At 44.1% G+C, this 21,151-nt stretch overlaps 1 protein-coding gene across 16 annotated transcripts in view; it reads left to right on the plus strand.

Moving 5' to 3' along the window:
• The window catches only part of LOC110528000 (ephrin type-B receptor 2), a 161,146-nt gene extending 150,330 nt beyond the window's left edge, over nt 1–10,816 (plus strand). For 8 of the 16 annotated variants that reach the window (XM_036983538.2, XM_090241208.1, XM_090241207.1 and 5 more), the window contains exons 12-16: nt 1,783–1,998; nt 2,287–2,436; nt 3,556–3,791; nt 4,614–4,769; nt 5,565–10,816. In XM_036983538.2, the coding sequence (XP_036839433.1) occupies nt 1,783–1,998; nt 2,287–2,436; nt 3,556–3,791; nt 4,614–4,769; nt 5,565–5,673 (867 nt within the window). In that variant the 3' untranslated portion in view covers nt 5,674–10,816. The remainder of the gene's footprint in view (nt 1–1,782; nt 1,999–2,286; nt 2,437–3,555; nt 3,792–4,613; nt 4,770–5,564) is intronic. The other 8 variants (XM_036983543.2, XM_090241213.1, XM_036983544.2 and 5 more) reach the window with 1 other exon arrangement.
• Nucleotides 10,817–21,151: the final 10,335 nt, after the last annotated feature.

Raw genomic sequence — 21,151 nt, forward strand, 5'->3', positions numbered from 1 at the left:
GTTTGCAGCATTGAAGATCCCCAAGAACACAGTGGTCTCCGTTATTCTTAAATGGAAGAAGTTTGGAACCACCAAAACACTTCATAGAGCTGGCTGGCTGCCCGGCCAAACTGAGCAATCTGGGGAGAAGGACCTTGGTCAGGGAGGTGACCAAGAACCCGATGGTCACTCTGACAGAGCTCCAGAGTTCCTCTGCGGAGAAGGGAGAACCTTCCATATGGACAACCATCTCTGCAGTACTCCACCAATTAGGCCTTTATAGTAGAGCGGCTAGACGGAATCCACTCCTCAGTAAAAGGCACATGACAGCCCGCTTAGAATTTGCCAAAATGCACCTGAAGGACTCTCAGACCATGAGAAACAATATTCTCTGGTCTGATGAAACCAAGATTGAGATCTTTGGCTTGAATGCCAAGTATCACGTGTGGAGGAAACCTGGCACCATCCCTACAGTGAAGCATGGTGGTTGCAGCGTCATGCTGTGAGGATTTTTTTCAGCGGCAGGGACTGGGAGACTAGTCAGAATCAAGGGAAAGATGAATGATGCAAATACAGAGAGATCCTTGATGAAAACCTTCTCCAGAGCGCTCAGGACCTCAGACTGGGTCGAAGGTTCATCTTCCAACAAGACAATGACCCTAAGCACACAGCCAATGCAGTAGTGGCTTCAGAATGTCCTTGAGTTGTCCAGCCAGAGCCCGGACTGGAACCCGACCTGAAAATAGCTGTGCAGCGACTCTCCCCATCCAACCTGACATATCTTGAGAGGATCTGCAGAGAATAATGGGAGAAACTCCCCAAATACAGGTGTGCCATGCGTGTAGCGTCATACCTAAGAAAACTCAAGGCTGTACTCGCTGCCAAAGGTGCTCCAACAGTCCAGGGTAAAGGGTCTGAATAATTATGTAAATATGGCATTTCATAGTTTTTTTTTTATACATTTGCTAACATTTCTAAAAGCCTGTTTTTGCTTTGTCATTATAAGGTATTGTGTGTAGATTGATGAGGGGGAAAAAATATAAAAAAAATATTCTGACTGGAATTGGGATAGAATCATTAATGGCACAGAGCATGTATTAGCCTAAGATCAAAAATAAATAAATTATACCTCTATCTGCTAATCAGATCCAAATGACTTTGGTTGAAGAATCTTCCCAATTAAAGTACAGTATGCAAACACAGTGCAGGGATGCAGAGATCAGGAGGAGCTGTGTGGTTGGGAGGCATTTCAGCCTCATGCATAATGCATAACACTTAATTGCTGTGGTACATGAGGAGCTGGTGGACGTGAGGAGAAATTCCTGCTCTGCTAATGAGCAGAAAAGTGTTTGGAAGAGACACAGAGACACAGGCTAGAGGATCTGGCTAACCATAGGCCGGGAACATGCCCAGATGAATACACAGCCAGACCTAGTCCGTCTGTGATCCATCTGTGTCCCCACCCCATCCCTGGGCCATGATACTGGGCCTGTCTGTCAACGCTCATGCTCTCTCATCTCTCGTCATGATCCTCACTGATATTCCCTAGTTGATCTCTGGTCCTCGTAGTGGGTGGTGAAGGTGCAGGTGTGCACAGTTGGAGGCACAGCTGCAGGCCAGATCCAGACACTCCCCTATGGGGTAATGCCTTGGCCAATCCAGGAAGGAGAACAGCTGCAGCCAACCAGACCAAGCTTAGCCCAGCCCAGGTCATCCTATAGCCACATCTATTCAACCATAGCCCACAGAGGCCCCTGGGGATGTATCATATTGTAATATAATGTCATTATTTTTTTTTTGCAGCAAAACGACGGTCAGTTCACGGTGATCCAGCTGGTGGGCATGCTGCGTGGCATCGCCTCTGGCATGAAGTACCTGGCCGACATGAACTACGTCCACCGCGACCTAGCCGCACGCAACATCCTGGTCAACAGCAACTTGGTCTGCAAAGTGTCTGACTTCGGCCTGTCCCGTTTTCTGGAGGACGACACGTCAGACCCCACCTACACCAGCGCCCTGGTGTGTACCATGACCTTACTGCAAACACCACACACATACACGTGTGTGCATCCACACTTGCACACACACATAGGCAACGCACGCACATGCCCTCTCCTCCCCTTTTATGGGTTTCCATATCACACACATCCAGTCCCAGGAGTTTAGCTATATCCATCTCCCAGTTGGGATTAGAGAGTATTGTTACTGTGAATAATCTCTCTCTGTAGAGCCAGGACACTGTGACGATCAGGTTTCCGTCTCAGTTCCCTCTATAAGATTGCTCCCTCATTGTGTTGTGTTTCTCAGGGAGGGAAGATCCCTATCCGATGGACAGCCCCTGAAGCCATCCAATACAGGAAGTTCACATCCGCCAGTGATGTCTGGAGCTATGGCATCGTCATGTGGGAAGTCATGTCCTATGGAGAGAGACCTTACTGGGACATGACCAATCAAGACGTATGTATAGTCCTTTATGTATAATTTGTATAATTCGTCAAGCAGAAATACTAGAAATAAACAGCCTGGCATCAAATATTCCCATTTTATTCAAACAAAGGATGATTATATACAGACGATTGTTCTTGAATGTTATTACCTCTCTGTGAACCCCCATAGAGATCCATTTTGTCATGGTGGTTTTCTTCCCCTGGCTTAACAGCAACTTTCTAACCTGGGTTTAATATGAAAGCCCCCCAGTTACCACAGAGCGATAATAAGATGATTTGGAATGCAAGGCAACGCTCCGCAGACTATTCCTGCTCTTGACTGGAGCCTCTGTTTCCAGGCTCCCTCTGGGTGGTGGAGAAGAGAGCAAATTATGGGGAGAGAGATAATGAAAATAGTTTCAAATTGAAAGTGTGAACGCTAATGCCCTAAGAGGGACTGAGGAGCTCGACGGTTATCTTATTAGCGGCTTCAGATAGTGTTTCTACTCCATCAGCATCTTGGTTGGGAGGGAGGCCTCTGAATGAGATTAATCTGGGTCTGAATGAAGCTCCATAATGTCAGTGATAATGAGCAGAGGATCGTGGGTCCTCATCAGAACCCCCCTCTGAGCTGGTCGTTCCCCAATCTTAGCCAGGCATCAACTCCCTGATCTCTCGCCCACCACCAACATCACCACAGCCACTCTTAGTCTCAAAATATACCTTTTTGGTATGACAATGACCATAGAGTTAGTAAAACAGAACAAATGGATCTGGGACCAGGCTCTCAGTTAGATATTTGTATGGCAGGAACATTACTGTACATAATTTCTAAAGGCTCTTGATGCCAGACTGACTGAGAATAAGTCACTGCTGCCACAGACTGCACGGATGTGAGGAGCCATTGGTATTAGACTGATACTTTAGTGTGACACTTAACTGGTACAGTAAGTATGCAGCCAAGACAAAACAATGTCTAAATTGTAATGGTGGTCATTTCCTACTTAGTGTTAATGCAATAATGTGTGCAGGATTAGGTATGTGTTTGGGCATGTGTGCTGCAGTTTTGACTTGTATAACACTGAGAATTGTGAGAGGATGCTCTACTATGGGATTGTCGTCTCTCTCCTCCTCCTCCTCCTCCTCGTAGAGCCTCATAGCAACCCTTAGAGATCTGTATCTCCCCCTGCAGGTGATCAATGCCATAGAGCAGGACTACCGGCTGCCCCCTCCCATGGACTGCCCTAGTGCCCTGCACCAGCTCATGCTGGACTGCTGGCAGAAGGACCGTAACAACCGGCCGAAGTTCAGCCAGATTGTCAACAACCTGGACAAGATGATCCGCAACCCCAACAGTCTGAAGGCCATGACCCCTCTGTCATCAGGGTGAGTGGAACACTTAGCACGCTCTCCTTAGATCTCCATCAGTTTATCTGTGGGTTTATCTGTCTGTCTGTCAATTAGTGTGTTTGAGTGAAAGTGTTCCTCTGTCTCTCCTGGCCAGTCATCACAATATCCAGGATTGGGCTCAAATACTACTTTCATATTTCCAGGAGGATGTAGTGCAATTGACTTCAAAGATGGAAAAACAATTACATTTTTGGTTACACTTTTGATATTCATGGTACAATTTATTTCAACCAATTACTGTCTCCTGTTTCTTTTGGCGCCGAGTGGTTATGTAAATAAAATCCGTTGGTTTCATAGATCAAGTCATTTCCATGAATTTTCAAGTACATTTTCCCTGGGGGTCAGATTCCTATGGATGCTACAATATACTGAAATCCATATAGCCTATGCTATATTTTCATTTTTGATGGTGTGTAGAATAGAGACTTAGATTTTCCACTGAAACTGTGTGGATACTCCCACTGGGCACACACTGGTTGAATCAATGTTCTTTCCACACCATTTCAATGAAATTGCACCAACGTGGAATAAACGTTAAATTGACTTCTGTGCCCAGAGGGCTGGCTCTTCTAAGCCTGTCACTCCATTTGGAAAGAACATTTTATAAGAAATCAACTCTGAAAATGGCTTCCAGTAGATGACGCCAAGGCTACTTTGTTTTGTCCTTAAAACTAATCTAGTGTAGGCTCTCCACTCTTGTGTCTGTTCCAAACGTACTGATTGCCATCATAGAGGTGAGAGAGTTATGACAGTGTCTCTAGTGCTGTGTTTGACTCTTAGTATATGTATCTTCCCCAGTGTCCATCTTCCTCTCTTGGACCGCAGTGTTCCAGACTTCTCCAGCTTCAGCACGGTGGACGAGTGGCTGGATGCCATCAAGATGGGCCAGTACAAAGACAACTTTGCCAACGCTGACTTCACCAGCTTTGATGTGGTTTCCCAGATGACTATGGAGTAAGTGCCGATCCCAGACCTGTGTTTCTAATAAGGATGATAACGATGAGGTTGAAGCGAGGCAGGTGGGCTGTTCCTGGACAGTCTCATACCTTAAAGTCTGGGTGACTGCCAGGCTCAGCCCCTGGCTCATCATAAATCTGTCTCTCACTGTATGTCATTAAGAGATAATAACGGTGCAGTACAACTGCTCTGAGCTAGAACAGAGTACAGACTCTGGCCATGTGGCTGCCAGGTTTCTTATACAACAGTTAAATTACATAATAGATATAGGAGAATGAACAGGCATAGTGATGTTTAGGAATACATTCCTGCCTCAGTAGACTTAATAAAGACATAGACAACATCTATTAGCAGATAGAGACTATTCAAGGTCTGTTTAGTAAATAAGGTACACATTACTCTGCTTATTGTCTCCTATCTATATCTCTTAATATCCTCCTAAAGTCACATTGGAAATCTGAGCCACGTAAGTCTGTTTTTTTAAATGTCCAACCACTTCTCTGGTTACAATACTTAAACCAATAAGACACAGCAGTCCATAGGGTTAAGGTTAGGAAACAAAGGTGTTCCGTTGTTTCCTGAATTGAAGAAGTTGTTCAACCAACAGAGTTAGTACTGAAAGCGGTCATGCCTGGACAGAATTCGGAATTTGGCAGACTGGGGCCCAGAATTTAACCTTGATCTAACTTGTTGAGTTTACCTTGGCTTATGCCATGTGACTTGTTCCATAAAACCTGTTGTGTCTTCTGTGATGGCTTCTCCTGACTCCTGTGGTTGTGTCTCCTGCCACAGTGACATCCTGAGTGTGGGTGTAACGTTAGCAGGCCACCAGAAGAAGATCCTGAACAGTGTGCAGATGATGCGTGCCTCCATGAACCAGATCCAGTCTGTGGAAGTTTGACCATCCAGAGTGGAGCGGAGGAGAGCAGAGCAGAGGAGAGGGGATTGGGATGCAGGACCCTGGGTGCACGGATGGAGTGGATATGTTTTTGCTTGGCCGTGAACCTGGGTTTCCTACAAGACTACCGTCCATCCCTGGTCCCCCCTTCCAATCCCTCTCCTGTCCTCCTCTATGCCCTCATCCAAAGTCCCCGCAACCTTCGGGATCAGCTTTGGAAGGTTGTGGCCAACATGTCTAAATGACCAGACGTCAATCAACGTGGCTCACAACCGTCCATCTTGGAACCAGAATCATGAGAGGTTACTGACCAGAGACACATTTCTACTACCATCTTCCACCCATGTTTTTTATTTTATTTACGTTGAACTTTTACGTTTGTTTTAAGAATTTTGTAAAGAATTTTGTAAAGAAAAAAGTTAAGAACTCTAGGAGTCGATAGATGGTATACAATTGTAAGCTAGGTGAAATGACTAGAAAGGCTACCCTTTAAAAAGGGCCACAGACAAGAAGACAATGAAAACTGGGTGATTTAAGACCAACACTCTCAAAATTAATCGGATATATTCTTTGTAAACTAGGTGAACTGACTTCAGAAACAGAAATGCAACATAAATATTTGCTGCCTCCCTGAAGGCAAACAGCAGAAGAGACTGAGGAACTTGATCTATTCCCCTGACTTTGATTTGGGACATAATATAAGTGTGAGCACCATGAAATGGACCTGGCAGAAACTACTGACATGAACAAATTAAAGACATTCAGTTATCTACCAATTCAAAAGTAAAGAAATGTAAACAAAAATACATTTTCTCATATCAAGTAATTTCCTTTTCTGTGTGAAAATTGTGATGAAGATTCTCTCTCACCATGCTTCCTCTCACCATGGGAAAATTTATATTTTTTCAATATTAACATAACCTGCCAAATGGAACATCGTCCCTGTGTACCTCAGATGATGTCATGACGATGTCATGATGACGTCAAGATCCTGTACACATCAGATGCACATGACATTGGGACTGTGATGTGATCACTATGAGCCGGACATAGTTACTAATACCTGGAAGTGATGGATTTACATTTTTCTTAGGGTGACTATAGGGAGGTTTTTATCTGTTGTTATTATTATTTGATTTTTTTGCCAAAATGTTAGTTGTGGACTTTGAAGAATCAGTGTAATAAGCAGCAAACATACAGTACTTCCTCCATGGATGTATAGTGTTTACGTAGAAGGAGTGCAAGGAGTGCACATATGTTTTGGTCCTCACATTGTCTTGAGGTTTCCCTGTGTTTTCAGCTTCACCGTGTGTTTGGTTGTGTGTGTCTGCGTGCGTGCCTGGTGCATGGGTGTATATGTGTGTTTGTGTCTGCGTGCGTGTTGCTAAATGTGCTCGGTGGTACAAAGCAACGGCTCCCAAAGCTGAGGGGGTAGTGTTTGATAGCATGCTGAGTTAATGATTGATTTCACAGAGCTTTGATTTGTTACACTTTACAAAATATACATTATATTTAGCTTTTTTCTTCCAAATTGTTTTCCTTTTGAAATAATTTTATATTGAAGTGTTCGGGTTTTAACACCCTAACATTGGTACGGTCACGGACAAATCTTTTCACAACAGGGCAGTAACATTAGCATGGGATAGTGGATTATTTTACGCATATTTGTATTATTATTATTGTACATCGTGGATGATTGACAGCTTTTCCAAGTAGTCTCTTGGCAGGGTATGTGAACGCACATCATACTGGACAATGGATGACTATCTGGATCTTCCATGCTCTTTTGGAATTTTAGGAAATCATTATTATGTTGGTGCTCACAAATTGTAGATAACTGGAGTCCTTGAGACATCTACTTTAATTTTATAGATACGTATTGCATTTACTGTATGGCTTCTGTGGAAAAACTGCCTGGTGAATGGAGAGCTGTCTATCATTGGCTTTGTTGTTGTGGCCGATGTGTTGTTTGAGGGGTTAGGGAGCCTGATGGGTCTGTGCTAGTTAAAATCCATGGATTCCCCAGAGATGGTAAAACACGGAGTTTACATCACTACTGCAGAGCTCCTAATGGGCAGATCCACTGAGACAGGCTCAGTACTCAATACAGACTGAGGAGCCAGACATGGAGCTCCAGCTGGTCAAACATGTCCATTCCTAGTGGGAGTCCACTGCCTGATCACAGCCCCACTGGCCAGACAGTGGTTCCCTCCATCTCTCCTCAGAGCTAAACACATGCCTCAGATCTACCACTCTTCTCCTCCCACTGTTCTCTGTGCTCTTGCTTTTTCAGATCCATTGCTTTGTGACTCTGCATGTTGTCATGTTGACAGACCAGACTGAATTTATGTAGATAACACACAACCTGTGGGCCCCGTACTGGTTTCACAGCAGGTGGCTATGTAAGCAGAGGTTCTTCCACAAAAGGTCATTCTTCCATATACATCATCAGGTGTCCGCTGTCCGTTTTAAGGCACTTTGCTGTCTGAGCAGAACAGGAGAGGTGGCCTATGTAGGCCTTAGCATTAGACCCCTAAACACAGAATGCGTGAAATCCTGCCTTTGCTCTCGTCTGTCAGTTAGTCCCCATTTCATTCCACCCACTAACCCACATAGCCGTCCAGAGTCTTAATAAACGTGGGCAGGAGCATTGAGGTTTTGATCCAGCTTCTGTAATATCATCCTCCCTTTAGTTTTCCGTCAACATTTCTGTGCGTCACCATGCATATTCCAGTGCAGACTCCATGACAGATGAAACAGCAGGAAGTGCATCACTCTATTAGTCACTGCCCAGATTAAAAAGGGCAGCGATTCTGTGACCCAACTGTCACTGATGCGACCGTGCAGTTTCCTTTCAAAAAGAGCTCACAAAGTACTTTCTTCCTTTCCATTGCACAACACTTTAATATTTAAGGGCACCTCAGTGATATTCAGTTAAGCCCAGGCAGCCTGAGTCAGTCTTCCCAAGATATAGACAGATATCCCACTGTCAGAACAAGCAGTGGCAATATATGTTCAAGAAAGCAGGCCCTGCAGCACAGCACTAGTATTTGTGCTGAAGACGGGGATAGTCATAGGAAGGTGATTTAAGGTGATTATCAAGTGATTAAAAGAGCGGTGTGTAAACAAAGTGTGCTTCCACATGTGACGTTCAATCAAAATACATTACTAGGACATGTTGTTAGGATGAGATGAACTAAAACATTCAGTAATGGTGGACTCGTATTTAGAGTGATAGGAACATAAATATAGGTAGTAATAAAGTGGTTTTCTTTTATTGCATCGCTCTTGGAAGCGTAGGTTTGGTGTGTTACTTCTGTTCAGAGAAGCTAGATTCATAAGGAGTTGAGTCAACACATGTTTATTGGTTGCACAGTGTGGGGCCATGGTGACTGCCGAAAGCGCTGTGTAATGTATTTATTTATTCTGCCTCGGAACCTAATGGCACAAAGAATCCCTGTTTATATACCGATAGTTCATCCAGAGCTATCCTTTGCTATTGGCCACAGAAAAAGCTGTCATCCCTCTTTCTTTTATTTTTAAGACATTGATAGCCTCCTTTTAAGAACAGTACAGCTCAATGGTACTGGTTTCATAGCCCCGCCCTTCTGATAAAACCCCTTGGCACAGTCGCCCTATTGGCCTGTTGTAATGGACCTATTGTAAGTGATTGATCAATCTGGTGCAATTATGATGGGTTTAGTTCAGAGAAGATTATTTCCACATTGTAACGTTTTTTAGACTTTGCTGTGTGAATCCATGATGGTCATTATCTCACTGGATAGTTCTCTCTGGTGTACAATGCAAGTGTTTAAAGCACCACCCTAAGTACTGTAAATGGGTTACTTTATACATAGATTGCATCAAGGCCATTTTTGCATTGGTGAGATTTTGCAGCTCGTTGAAGACGAGAATAAGCTAAAATAGAATAAAAACCACACATTGCTTTTTGTTGAATGATAGTGTATTTTTTTCTCCCCCAAGACCACTGAAATAACAGACATTTTAAAGACAGTAAATGTACACTTCTTCAAAGCACTTATCGGTGTTTCTATGTTTACATTTTTCACGAGGAAGAAAATGTCTCAAACGTCTGCTCCGTTAATAAAAAAAAAATTAAAATACTAAATATAACATTTGGCTACCATCGTTGCATATTATTTAACAGTGCAGGGCATATACTTTGTTCTCTCCTTTTTCAATGTCCAGGCTCATGAGACAGATGGAGGAATGATGTCTGAAGTGCATAAAAATGATATAATAGCATTGAGACCAGAATACATCTGTTTGTTACAGTAAGGGTCTTTGTTTGGAATCTCAGATAACTTGCTAGTATCACAGAACTCTGTCCTCTGCTGTTTTGTACATCTAAAACTCTCGTCTTTGTTTCAATGGCTTGTATCTGCAGATACTGTTGATGTTTTACTGTCAATGTCATGATAAGTAATACATAACAATCCCCCCTCTTTTATTTATGAATCAAAACAAAACCAATGTATCTGAGATGTTGATTCAATGCACTGTGGACGCAAAGAACAATTTCCATTCGGTGTTCCAATTTTTTAAGGACGGACGGAAACCGTTATGTCTCAGTGTTAGAATGACATGACAGTGTGCATAAACACAAGCTGTGCCTGCTCATACTCGTTGGTCTGTGTTTGTGCACCATCCAAATATGTCTCGAGCAGCAGTCTGCCTGCCTGTCTTTGTGGCAGTCAGTTCAGAGTGTATAGAAAATGGCTCCTGTGGATATCTCTTATATGTAAAGCGTTAGAGCTCCCTCTGCTGACACAGTGGCTAATAGCAGTCTAGTTGTGACAAATGTCCTTATGTTCCTTGCGTTGTCTTATCCCCCCACTTCCCCCTTCCACCCCTATCTCCCCAGCTCTCTGGCTGTTGGTGAAGACAGGCTGGGGATGGCCCTGTCTCCCCTGGCCTGTTGTAGCCCTCGTAGACCAGTGCCGGCCCTGACCACTGTGACTGATGTGGGAGGTCCTGTATTTCTGTATAAATGTACATTGACTGTAATCCTGTGAATGATGTAACAATTTCATTATTTGTAATATTGTTATTGGTTTTATTTTCTAAAATGGAAAGCCCAACTCGACTCTCCTCAATAAAAAATGAGATCTGTTATACCACTCTATTATGGTATTCATGGTGTTCTTACTGTCCTCCTCTATAACCCTGTGATATCATTTCAGCTACAGAGGACATTACTTCATAATAGTTATGTCATTTTTATACTGTATGAGGAGGGGGTTAGTTATATTTTTTAACTACATTGACCTGAATGTGTAAGAATTGTAAAATTCCAACCTGAATTGGACTGAATTTATCAGTGTGCACAATTGCTCGAAACTCATTTTATGGTTCAATTACGGGAAATGCAGTTGCGGAAGACTCAATTTTAAAATTCTGTCAGAGGGAACAGATTTGGTAAAGTACAGCATCTTTTTTGTAACCATGTCTTTTCTATATGAAACTTTTAACATACAACTGCCAGACAGTGTTTTTCTTTGCTAATGTTTTGACCTAACATTTTTGGGCCACCTCATGCATCACTAATCTACTTGGTGTCCAAAACCCCTCACTCACACAGCCTCCATTTAAAAAAAAAAATTCCATGTCTTTATTCATTTGGACAAAGTACTGTACAGTTTCCCCCCAAGCTGAGGTTCCTGAATGGAGGTCAGACTCTCTTCACCTTCCTCTCAGTTTTAGAGGCCTCATTAGCAGTTGACGTGTGAAAGGCTAGAGACCTCGGTGTGACCTCGCTGAGACTGGCGTGTGTGCTAAAAGGTTTACCCCGTGAGCAGGAGACGGAGTTCAGTGGTGAGACCCCGCTGGCACACCAAACCCGTTCTCCCTCTAATCTCGACCACCCGTGAGTCTCTCTTTACACACCGTTAACTGTGATGACTTTGGGCCCAGTAGGGCCGACCATGAGCGCAGGTTGGGAAATGCCTGTCATCTCTGATGTCAAATCAAATGTTATTTGTCATGTGTGCCGAATACAACTGGTGGAGACTTTGCCGCATAATGTTTATTTATGAACCCTTTCCAACAATGTGGAGTTAAAAAGCAAGAAACATTTGCTAAATAAAAAAATAGTAACACAATAAAATAACAATAAAGAGGCTTTACACCAGGAGTACTGGTACCAAGTCAATGTGCGGGGGGGTACAAGGTAGTTGAGGTAATATGTACATGTAGGTAGGGGTATAAGTGACAAGGCACAGCCTTGTGCAGATGTATGGACAGAATTGTGCGGCAGAAAAATGGGGAGAGTATGTGGGGTGGTATTGTAGAGAAAATTAGAGGAAAAAGTAATGTGATTGAATGCTAAATTTGTACAACATTGACAATATTTGCACTTGTTTGATGTTGCACGTCTTGTCTGCCCAGGTAGTGAAACATTGTAGTGAGGAGAAGAAAATTGTTCCTCACTACCACTGCCTAACAATAGCAACCTTTGTGTTTTCTTGAGTTTGTTGTGTGTTATAAGTTGAAACAGCAGCAGCTGTATAGAGATCAATGGAATCAAAACAAGCCAAATATCCCTCCAACCCAGCCTCTCTCTCTCTTTCTTTCTCTCTAAATCTCTCTTTCTAACTCTCCTCCTCTCTCTCTAACTCTCCCCATCTCATCTCTCTCTCTCTCTGTGCGTAGCTTAATGATCATTCATCATCAGTTTGTTTGTTACCGCTGTACCTGCCTCGCTGCAAATGTCACTACTCCTGAGGCGGTCCCAGGGGATCACGTAGTGCATGGTTTCCATAACGATGTCTAAGAGATCACAGCCTTGTGCAGATACAAAGCTCTTCTCAGGTCACCAGTCTATAGCGTACAGTTCAAAAGTTGGCTGTGTGGAAGGGGGAGGAGTTGGTGAACCCAGGCCCAGCTGAGGACATGTTAGAATGATAGAATGTGGCATTAAAATGAAATAGGACATCAAGGTTCCACTGGGCTAAGGAGAGCTGGGTCTGATTACTACACAACTGCTCCTAATCAACAACAAACTAAATGCTTCAACCAGGAACCAGACTTACCCTGAGTTATGATAAAGTGGCTAATGCAGTACAGGCTGCCCAAAAAATGTGTGTTTTGAAATAATGAATTCATGCGTCCAAGGACTACGGGCGTCTGAGGTAGCAATGGGTAGGGGTTGGATAGTTCTGTATGACCTGACTTGGGGGAGGTGTCTCATTCTCATAGGGAATGACAGCGGTGAACAACTGTAAATCGGTCCCAGCAGGTACAGAGGACGGAGAGGGTTCGTGTTAGAGCCGGGAGCTCAGCACTTAGTGCTGCTAACATTTCACCCTTAAATTCAAACCTCCAAATACACCCAGAAACATCTGGCCTCTGTTTTATGTGTACCATACTTTCATCTCGTACAGTAAAATACAGAGGCTGTTATGTTGGGTCATGGGCTGCATGGAGTAAAGGGACTATCTCTACTGTAGCACTGAATCATTAGTCTTGTTGTTGGCTAGATTTCTCCAGTATGAGAGGGAAGGGAAGAAGACATAGTCTTGCTAAAGCACAGCGGGGTTGGGGGTGTGTTAAGGAAGATGCCTGAGGAGGCTATGTGCATAATTGAAAGTGAGGCCCTCTGGAGATGACAGGATGAAGGGAGTCTGATCTGCTGGGTGTGACCTATATAACACTGTGAACTCTCAAACCCCAGACACCTCACTGGTAGCACATAGACACAGCCTGGCCAAGCTCAGCCTCAGTTTAGCTTATTCACAGACCAAAACCATTTTCTGAACACTCTCTTTGGTTGAGTATGAATAATAAGGAAGAGTGGAAGAATGATATTGTATTGTGTGTGAAATGCAAGGTCAGATCCATGCTGGTGGTGAGGAATAGAATGTTGTATCCAATCAATCGCTGCAAGACTACTGGGTAAGGCTGCTCCATTTGAAAAGAAAGGCTTGTATGCCCTCTAGTGGCAGAGATTCAGCATTGCTCATCTGGTAACTAACACCCAAATTCCTTTTTAACCAGCATAATACTAGTTGAGGGGTGGGATTAGAGAAAGAGAAAGGGGGATACCTAGTCAACTGAATACTTTCAACTGAAATGTGTCTATATTAAAAGCTCATGATCTGTTTGTCCAAAACAATATATTGTTTTTTATTTAATCACTGTGTATAAAAGTACCATGCATGTAAAATGTATATGTAATTTACTTTTCTCCTCTGAAGGGGGGCTAATATTTGTTTAACTTATTTTATTTTTGTGAACCAGCATTTGATTTTCTGGAGACAGAATACAAACTCCTGTGCTGAAGGCGTGCCTTAAGTGAGACAAATAAATCAATGAAAACCTCAAACAATAGTTTACCCACCTTGCACCTGAATATGGGATACCCATGGGGTTAAATGAAGGATTTAAGATCGGGCAGCCAAGATTAGAGTTATGGCTAGTGTTTGCATTTTTAATTAGATTACATTCTACAGAGGTTTATTGTACAGTACATGCCTTAAACCGTACAGTGATTGATAGAGCACAAGGGGGCAGTATATCCCAAGTTTTCTCTCTCTCTCCCTCTCTAGACAGCCATTTGTGCTTGAATTGCTTATTCATAACATTTTACAGCTTGTCAAGTTTGATCTGATGAGATTTGTCAACAATTGGGCTGTAAGGAAATGTGGAGAGTCATGGGTGGACATCCATCAAACATTGCAATACATTTAAATTCCTATTCCCCCTGGATATGTGCTGACGCTGGTCAAATCATTTGGCAGGCACTGAGGTGTATCTTGAAGTCCCAATAGATTATTGTTCCTTTCTATGATTTGACAAAGGTCACAGGTCACATTTCATTTCATCCAATGTGACTTGGGCTGGATGTTTATTATTGAGTACAGTGAAATGGTTGATTGGAGAATATTAGAGATATGACAGTCACTTCAAGCAACCCACCTGAGCATCCGTCACCACAAGTGTTATAAGGTTATACCAGGTGGATATCAGATTATCAGCTGAATCATTATCTCAAGCTTCAAACTAGGCAGCAGATAATCATGTATTTGATCAGCAATGTCGAGTTATTGAACATCAAAAAGTAGCCATGTGAGATGAATTGGTCCATGGACTAATATTTAGTAGTATCAAGCTCAAGAAACAAATGACACATGTTAGGTTAACTCTGTGAAACCAGAACATGGACAGAACAACAGAATAATACCTAAAAACATGGTACCTTAATAATTGTTGTATGAAAAAGTAACCATGCTTCTCCTACAGTACTAAAAAGAACAGACAAGAAGAAGGAAGGTTGATGAGGAAAGGCTGTTGGCCCAAAGGATCTTCCCAGCATGTATAATTGTCAGCAGGAGGGGAGTGGGGTGTGATGAGGACAGAGTCAGACCAAGAACCATGGGGGAGTGGGGTGTGGGCGGGGGGTCTTCCTCCCTCTTTTCCTGCCTGTGTTGAGCAGGAATGAACAGCATGTCTAGCCTGCGCCATCCATCACACCCTAAGGACAGAATGGAGAGAGAGAAGCCATGGAGAGGAGGGGATGAGGGGAGGAGAATGTGATGGATTGAATTGCTTTGACTGATCCAGGCGGAGGGAGAAGTTTCCAGGGAAGTCCTCCTCTCTGCTGTTGCTATCCTGCTGCCTCTATTTCACAGCTGCAATCTACCTCATACTCATACACCTCAATCCCCCTTTCAGAAAGACAACCAGGGCCGGCTCCAGGCATAAGCGACATAAGCGGTAAATTGAGTCTGGTTGGGTCTCAACTTACTGTTGAGAGTTTGAATAGTAGAATACACACGGTGCAAGTTTTAAATGTGGTTGTTACATCAGCAGTTTTTCTCTTGTTTTGTCAGTCACTGACAGTCACTCAATTAGTCACTCAAAAAGTTGCCATGGCGCCGACAGAGATGGCCGCCTCGCTTCATGTTCCTAGGAAACTATGCAGTTTTTTTTTTTTTACGTGTTATTTCTTACATTAGTACCCCAGGTCATCTTAGGTTTCATTACATACAGTCGAGAAGAACTACTGAATATAAGATCAGCGTCAACTCACCATCAGTACAACCAAGAATATGATTTTCGCGAAGCGGATCCTGTGTTCTGCCTTTCAACCAGGACAACAGAATGGATCCCAGCCGGCGACCCAAAAAAACGACTCCGTAAAAGAGGGAAACGAGGCGGTCTTCTGGTCAGACTCCGGAGACGGGCACATCGTGCACCACTCCCTAGCATTCTTCTCGCCAATGTCCAGTCTCTTGACAACAAGGTTGATGAAATCCGAGCAAGGGTAGCATTCCAGAGGGACATCAGAGACTGTAACGTTCTTTGCTTCACGGAAACATGGCTCACTGGAGAGACGCTATCGGAGGCGGTGCAGCCAGCGGGTTTCTCCACGCATCGCGCCGACAGAAACAAATATCTTTCTGGTAAGAAGAGGGGCGGGGGCGTATGCCTTATGGCTAACGAGACGTGGTGTGATCACAGAAACATACAGGAACTCAAATCCTTCTGTTCACCTGATTTAGAATTCCTCACAATCAAATGTCGACCGCATTATCTACCAAGAGAATTTTCTTCGATTATAATCACAGCCGTATATATTCCCCCCCAAGCAGACACATCGATGGCTCTGAACGAACTTTATTTGACTCTTTGCAAACTGGAATCCATACATCCTGAGGCTGCATTCATTGTAGCTGGGGATTTTAACAAGGCTAATCTGAAAACAAGACTCCCTAAATTGTATCAGCATATCGATTGCGCAACCAGGGCTGGAAAAACCTTGGATCATTGTTATTCTAACTTCCGCGACGCATATAAGGCCCTGCCCCGCCCTCCTTTCGGAAAAGCTTACCACGACTCCATTTTGCTGATCCCTGCCTACAGACAGAAACTAAAACAAGAAGCTCCCACGCTGAGGTCTGTCCAACGCTGGTCCGACCAAGCTGATTACACACCCCAAGACTGCTTCCATCACGTGGACTGGGATATGTTTTGTATTGCGTCAGATAACAACATTGACGAATACGCTGATTCGGTGTGCGAGTTCATTAGAATGTGCGTTGAAGATGTCGTTCCCATAGCAACGATTAAAAAATTCCCTAACCAGAAACCGTGGATTGATGGCAGCATTCGCATGAAACTGAAAGCGCGAACCACTACTTTTAATCAGGGCAAGGTGACTGGTAACATGACCGAATACAAACAGTGCAGCTATTCCCTCCGCAAGCCAATCAAACAAGCTAAGCGTCAGTATAGAGACAAAGTAGAATCTCAATTCAACGGCTCAGACACAAGAGGTATGTGGCAGGGTCTACAGTCAATCACGGACTACAAGAAGAAAACCAGCCCAGTCACGGACCAGGATGTCTTGCTCCCAGGCAGACTAAATAACTTTTGTGCCCGCTTTGAGGACAATACTGTGCCACTGACACGGCCTGCAACGAAAACATGCGGACTCTCCTTCACTGCAGCCGAGGTGAGTAAAACATTTAAACGTGTTAACCCTCGCAAGGCTGCAGGCCCAGACTGCATCCCCAGCTGCGCCCTCAGAGCATGCGCAGACCAGCTGGCCGTTGTGTTTACGGACATGTTCAATCAATCCCTATACCAGTCTGCTGTTCCCACATGCTTCAAGAGGGCCACCATTGTTCCTGTTCCCAAGAAAGCTAAGGTAACTGAGCTAAACGACTACCGCCCCGTAGCACTCACTTCCGTCATCATGAAGTGCTTTGAGAGACTAGTCAAGGACCATATCACCTCCACCCTACCTGACACCCTAGACCCACTCCAATTTGCTTACCGCCCAAATAGGTCCACAGACGATGCAATCTCAACCACACTGCACACTGCCCTAACCCATCTGTACAAGAAGAATACCTATGTGAGAATGCTGTTCATCGACTACAGCTCGGCATTCAACACCATAGTACCCTCCAAGCTCGTCATCAAGCTCGAGACCCTGGTTCTCGACCCCGCCCTGTGCAACTGGGTACTGGACTTCCTGACGGGCCGCCCCCAGGTGGTGAGGGTAGGCAACAACATCACCCCGCTGATCCTCGACACTGGGGCCCCACAAGGGTGCGTTCTGAGCCCTCTCCTGTACTCCCTGTTCACCCACGACTGCGTGGCCACGCACGCCTCCAACTCAATCATCAAGTTTGCGGACGACACAACAGTGGTAGGCTTGATTACCAACAACGACGAGACGGCCTACAGGCAGGAGGTGAGGGCCCTCGGAGTGTGGTGTCAGGAAAATAACCTCACACTCAACGTCAACAAAACTAAGGAGATGATTGTGGACTTCAGGATACAGCAGAGGGAACACCCCCCTATCCACATCGATGGAACAGTAGTGGAGAGGGTAGCAAGTTTTAAGTTCCTCGGCATACACATCACAGACAAACTGAATTGGTCCAGTCACACAGACAGCATCGTGAAGAAGGCGCAGCAGCCCCTCTTCAACCTCAGGAGGCTGAAGAAATTCGGCTTGTCACCAAAAGCACTCACAAACTTCTACAGATGCACAATCGAGAGCATCCTGGCGGGCTGTATCACCGCCTGGTATGGCAACTGCTCCGCCCACAACCGTAAGGCTCTCCAGAGGGTAGTGAGGTCTGCACAACGCATCACCGGGGGCAAACTACCTGCCCTCCAGGACACCTACACCACCCGATGTTACAGGAAGGCCATAAAGATCATCAAGGACAACAACCACCCGAGCCACTGCCTGTTCACCCCGCTATCATCCAGAAGGCGAGGTCAGTACAGGTGCATCAAAGCTGGGACCGAGAGACTGAAAAACAGCTTCTATCTCAAGGCCATCAGACTGTTAAACAGCCACCACTAACATTGAGTGGCTGCTGCCAACACACTGACTCAACTCCAGCCACTTTAATAATGGGAATTGATGGGAAATGATGTAAAATATATCACTAGCCACTTTAAACAATGCTACCTAATATAATGTTTACATACCCTACATTATTAATCTCATATGTATACGTATATACTGTACTCTATATCATCTACTGCATCCTTATGTAATACATGTATCACTAGCCACTTTAACTATGCCACTTTGTTTACATACTCATCTCATATGTATATACTGTACTCGATACCATCTACTGTATCTTGCCTACGCTGCTCTGTACCATCACTCATCCATATATCTTTATGTACATATTCTTTATCCCCTTACACTGTGTATAAGACAGTAGTTTTGGAATTGCTAGTTAGATTACTTGTTGGTTATTACTGCATTGTCGGAACTAGAAGCACAAGCATTTCGCTACACTCGCATTAAAATCTGCTAACCATGTGTATGTGACAAATAAAATGTGATTTGATTTGATTTGAATTAGCCATGTCAACTAACAATTATTAGATTGGTAAATTAGTCTAGCCAGTTATAGTTTTCATGTATAGTCTTATATGTATATATGTATAGTCTTATAAGATATTGTTAACATGGCATCAGTCATGGCAAAATGTGTAGAATTGCATGAAATGTTTTAGAAAATTGCAAAAAATGTTCTCCTCCTAATGGCAAAATATATAGAACTGCAGAAATGTTACTTTAAATATGCCCCCCCCCCCCAAAAAAAAAAAATCTGCCCCACTGCAAAATGTGTAGAACTGCAGGATATGAACTTAGAATACTACATTTTTCTCCTCGCTGTCAAAACGGGGGCCACTAAAAGATTTGGGGGGGGGGGGGGGGGGGGGGGCTTAACCAGGCTAGAGCTGACCCTGAAGACACCCACATGCTGTAGATACACACACCCAAACAGACACCTCACTTGATTCTGTTAGCGAGAAGCTATTGCAGGTTATCACTTGGAGAGATGAGGGATGATGAGGTGCATGAACGACTGCTGAGTGCTTCATGCATTGGAGACATTCATTAGATCAGAAGGGAATTGATGAGGACATTTTGTCTTATTCATGGAGCCTCTCCAAAAATAATGTTTGCAGCACAGGCAACTTTGTGATGACATTAGGTTACGGAAGGTGGGATGGGTTTGTGTTGTGGAGGTAGGATGGGTTTGTGTTGTGGAGGTGGGATGGGTTTGTGTTGTGGAGGTGGGATGAGTTTGTGTTATGGAGGTGGGATGGGTTTGTGTTGTGGAGGTGGGATGATTTTGTGTTGTGGAGGTGGTATGGGTTTGTGTTGTGGAGGTGGGATGGGTTTGTGTTGTGGAGGTGGGATGGGGTTAAAACACATGGAGTAACTACCTTAACAATCCAAATATGTAGAGTTCAGGATTTCTGCAGTTTGCTTATAGCTAAAATCCTGATCTGTTCCACACATCTTCATCAATCCTTCCTGATGCCTTGAGAAGAACAGCAGACTGATTGAGCAGGTGTAGCAAGACCATGTTGAGAAAGAGAATATATAAGACATCAACTAGCTTTAAGTTATCTGATACAGACAATTACTGTGTGTGTGTGAGTGAGTGAGTGAGTGACTGAGTGACTGAGTGACTGAGTGACTGAGTGAGAGAGAGTGTGTGTGTGTGTGTTTGAACCACTCAGAGATGTAGTCTATCTGAATTTCACCCTGAACTGAATCTATCCATCGCTGCTCGGATGTAGCTTTCAGGCCTTGGAGAAGTTGTAACATGCCACACACAGCTTAAATGTCATCACATTTCTCCACAAGTGTCTGGAAGGATGCTGGCCACGGCACGTGCTGACAGAACGTCCTTAAACTTGCTAACTAGCTGAGAACAGGAGGGAGACTTCTTTGGGGTCGGTCCCTCACAAATAGTGTCTCCCACTCGTCATATGTGAAGCGATGACTTTGACGGAGCTCAGAAGGAAAAAAAGCAATGTCACAAAATCCAAATATGTTTGACACCTCATTCCGTCCTCTTTGACAGGCAGTGAAGGAGGAGTGTGGCTGGTGTTGCCCTGTCATGTGACCGAGGCATCAACTAGCTTTAAATCAAATCAAATTTATTTATATAGCCCTTCGTACATCAGCTGATATCTCAAAGTGCTGTACAGAAACCCAGCCTAAAACCCCAAACAGCAAGCAATGCAGGTGTAGAAGCACGGTGGCTAGGAAAAACTCCCTAGAAAGGCCAAAACCTAGGAAGAAACCTAGAGAGGAACCAGGCTATGTGGGGTGGCCAGTCCTCTTCTGGCTGTGCCGGGTGGAGATTATAACAAAACATGGTCAAGATGTTCAAATGTTCATAAATGACCAGCATGGTCGAATAATAATAAGGCAGAATAGTTGAAACTGGAGCAGCAGCACAGTCAGGTGGACTGGGGACAGCAAGGAGTCATCATGTCAGGTATTCCTGGGGCATGGTCCTATGGCTCAGGTCCTCCGAGAGAGAGAAAGAAAGAGAGAATTAGAGAGAGCATATGTGGGATGGCCAGTCCTCTTCTGGCTGTGCCGGGTGGAGATTATAACAGAACATGGCCAAGATGTTCAAATGTTCATAAATGACCAGCATGGTCGAATAAT

The sequence above is a fragment of the Oncorhynchus mykiss genome, chromosome 7 (assembly GCF_057628025.1).
Source record: "Oncorhynchus mykiss isolate SJ-2025 chromosome 7, ASM5762802v1, whole genome shotgun sequence".
NCBI lineage: Eukaryota > Metazoa > Chordata > Actinopteri > Salmoniformes > Salmonidae > Oncorhynchus > Oncorhynchus mykiss.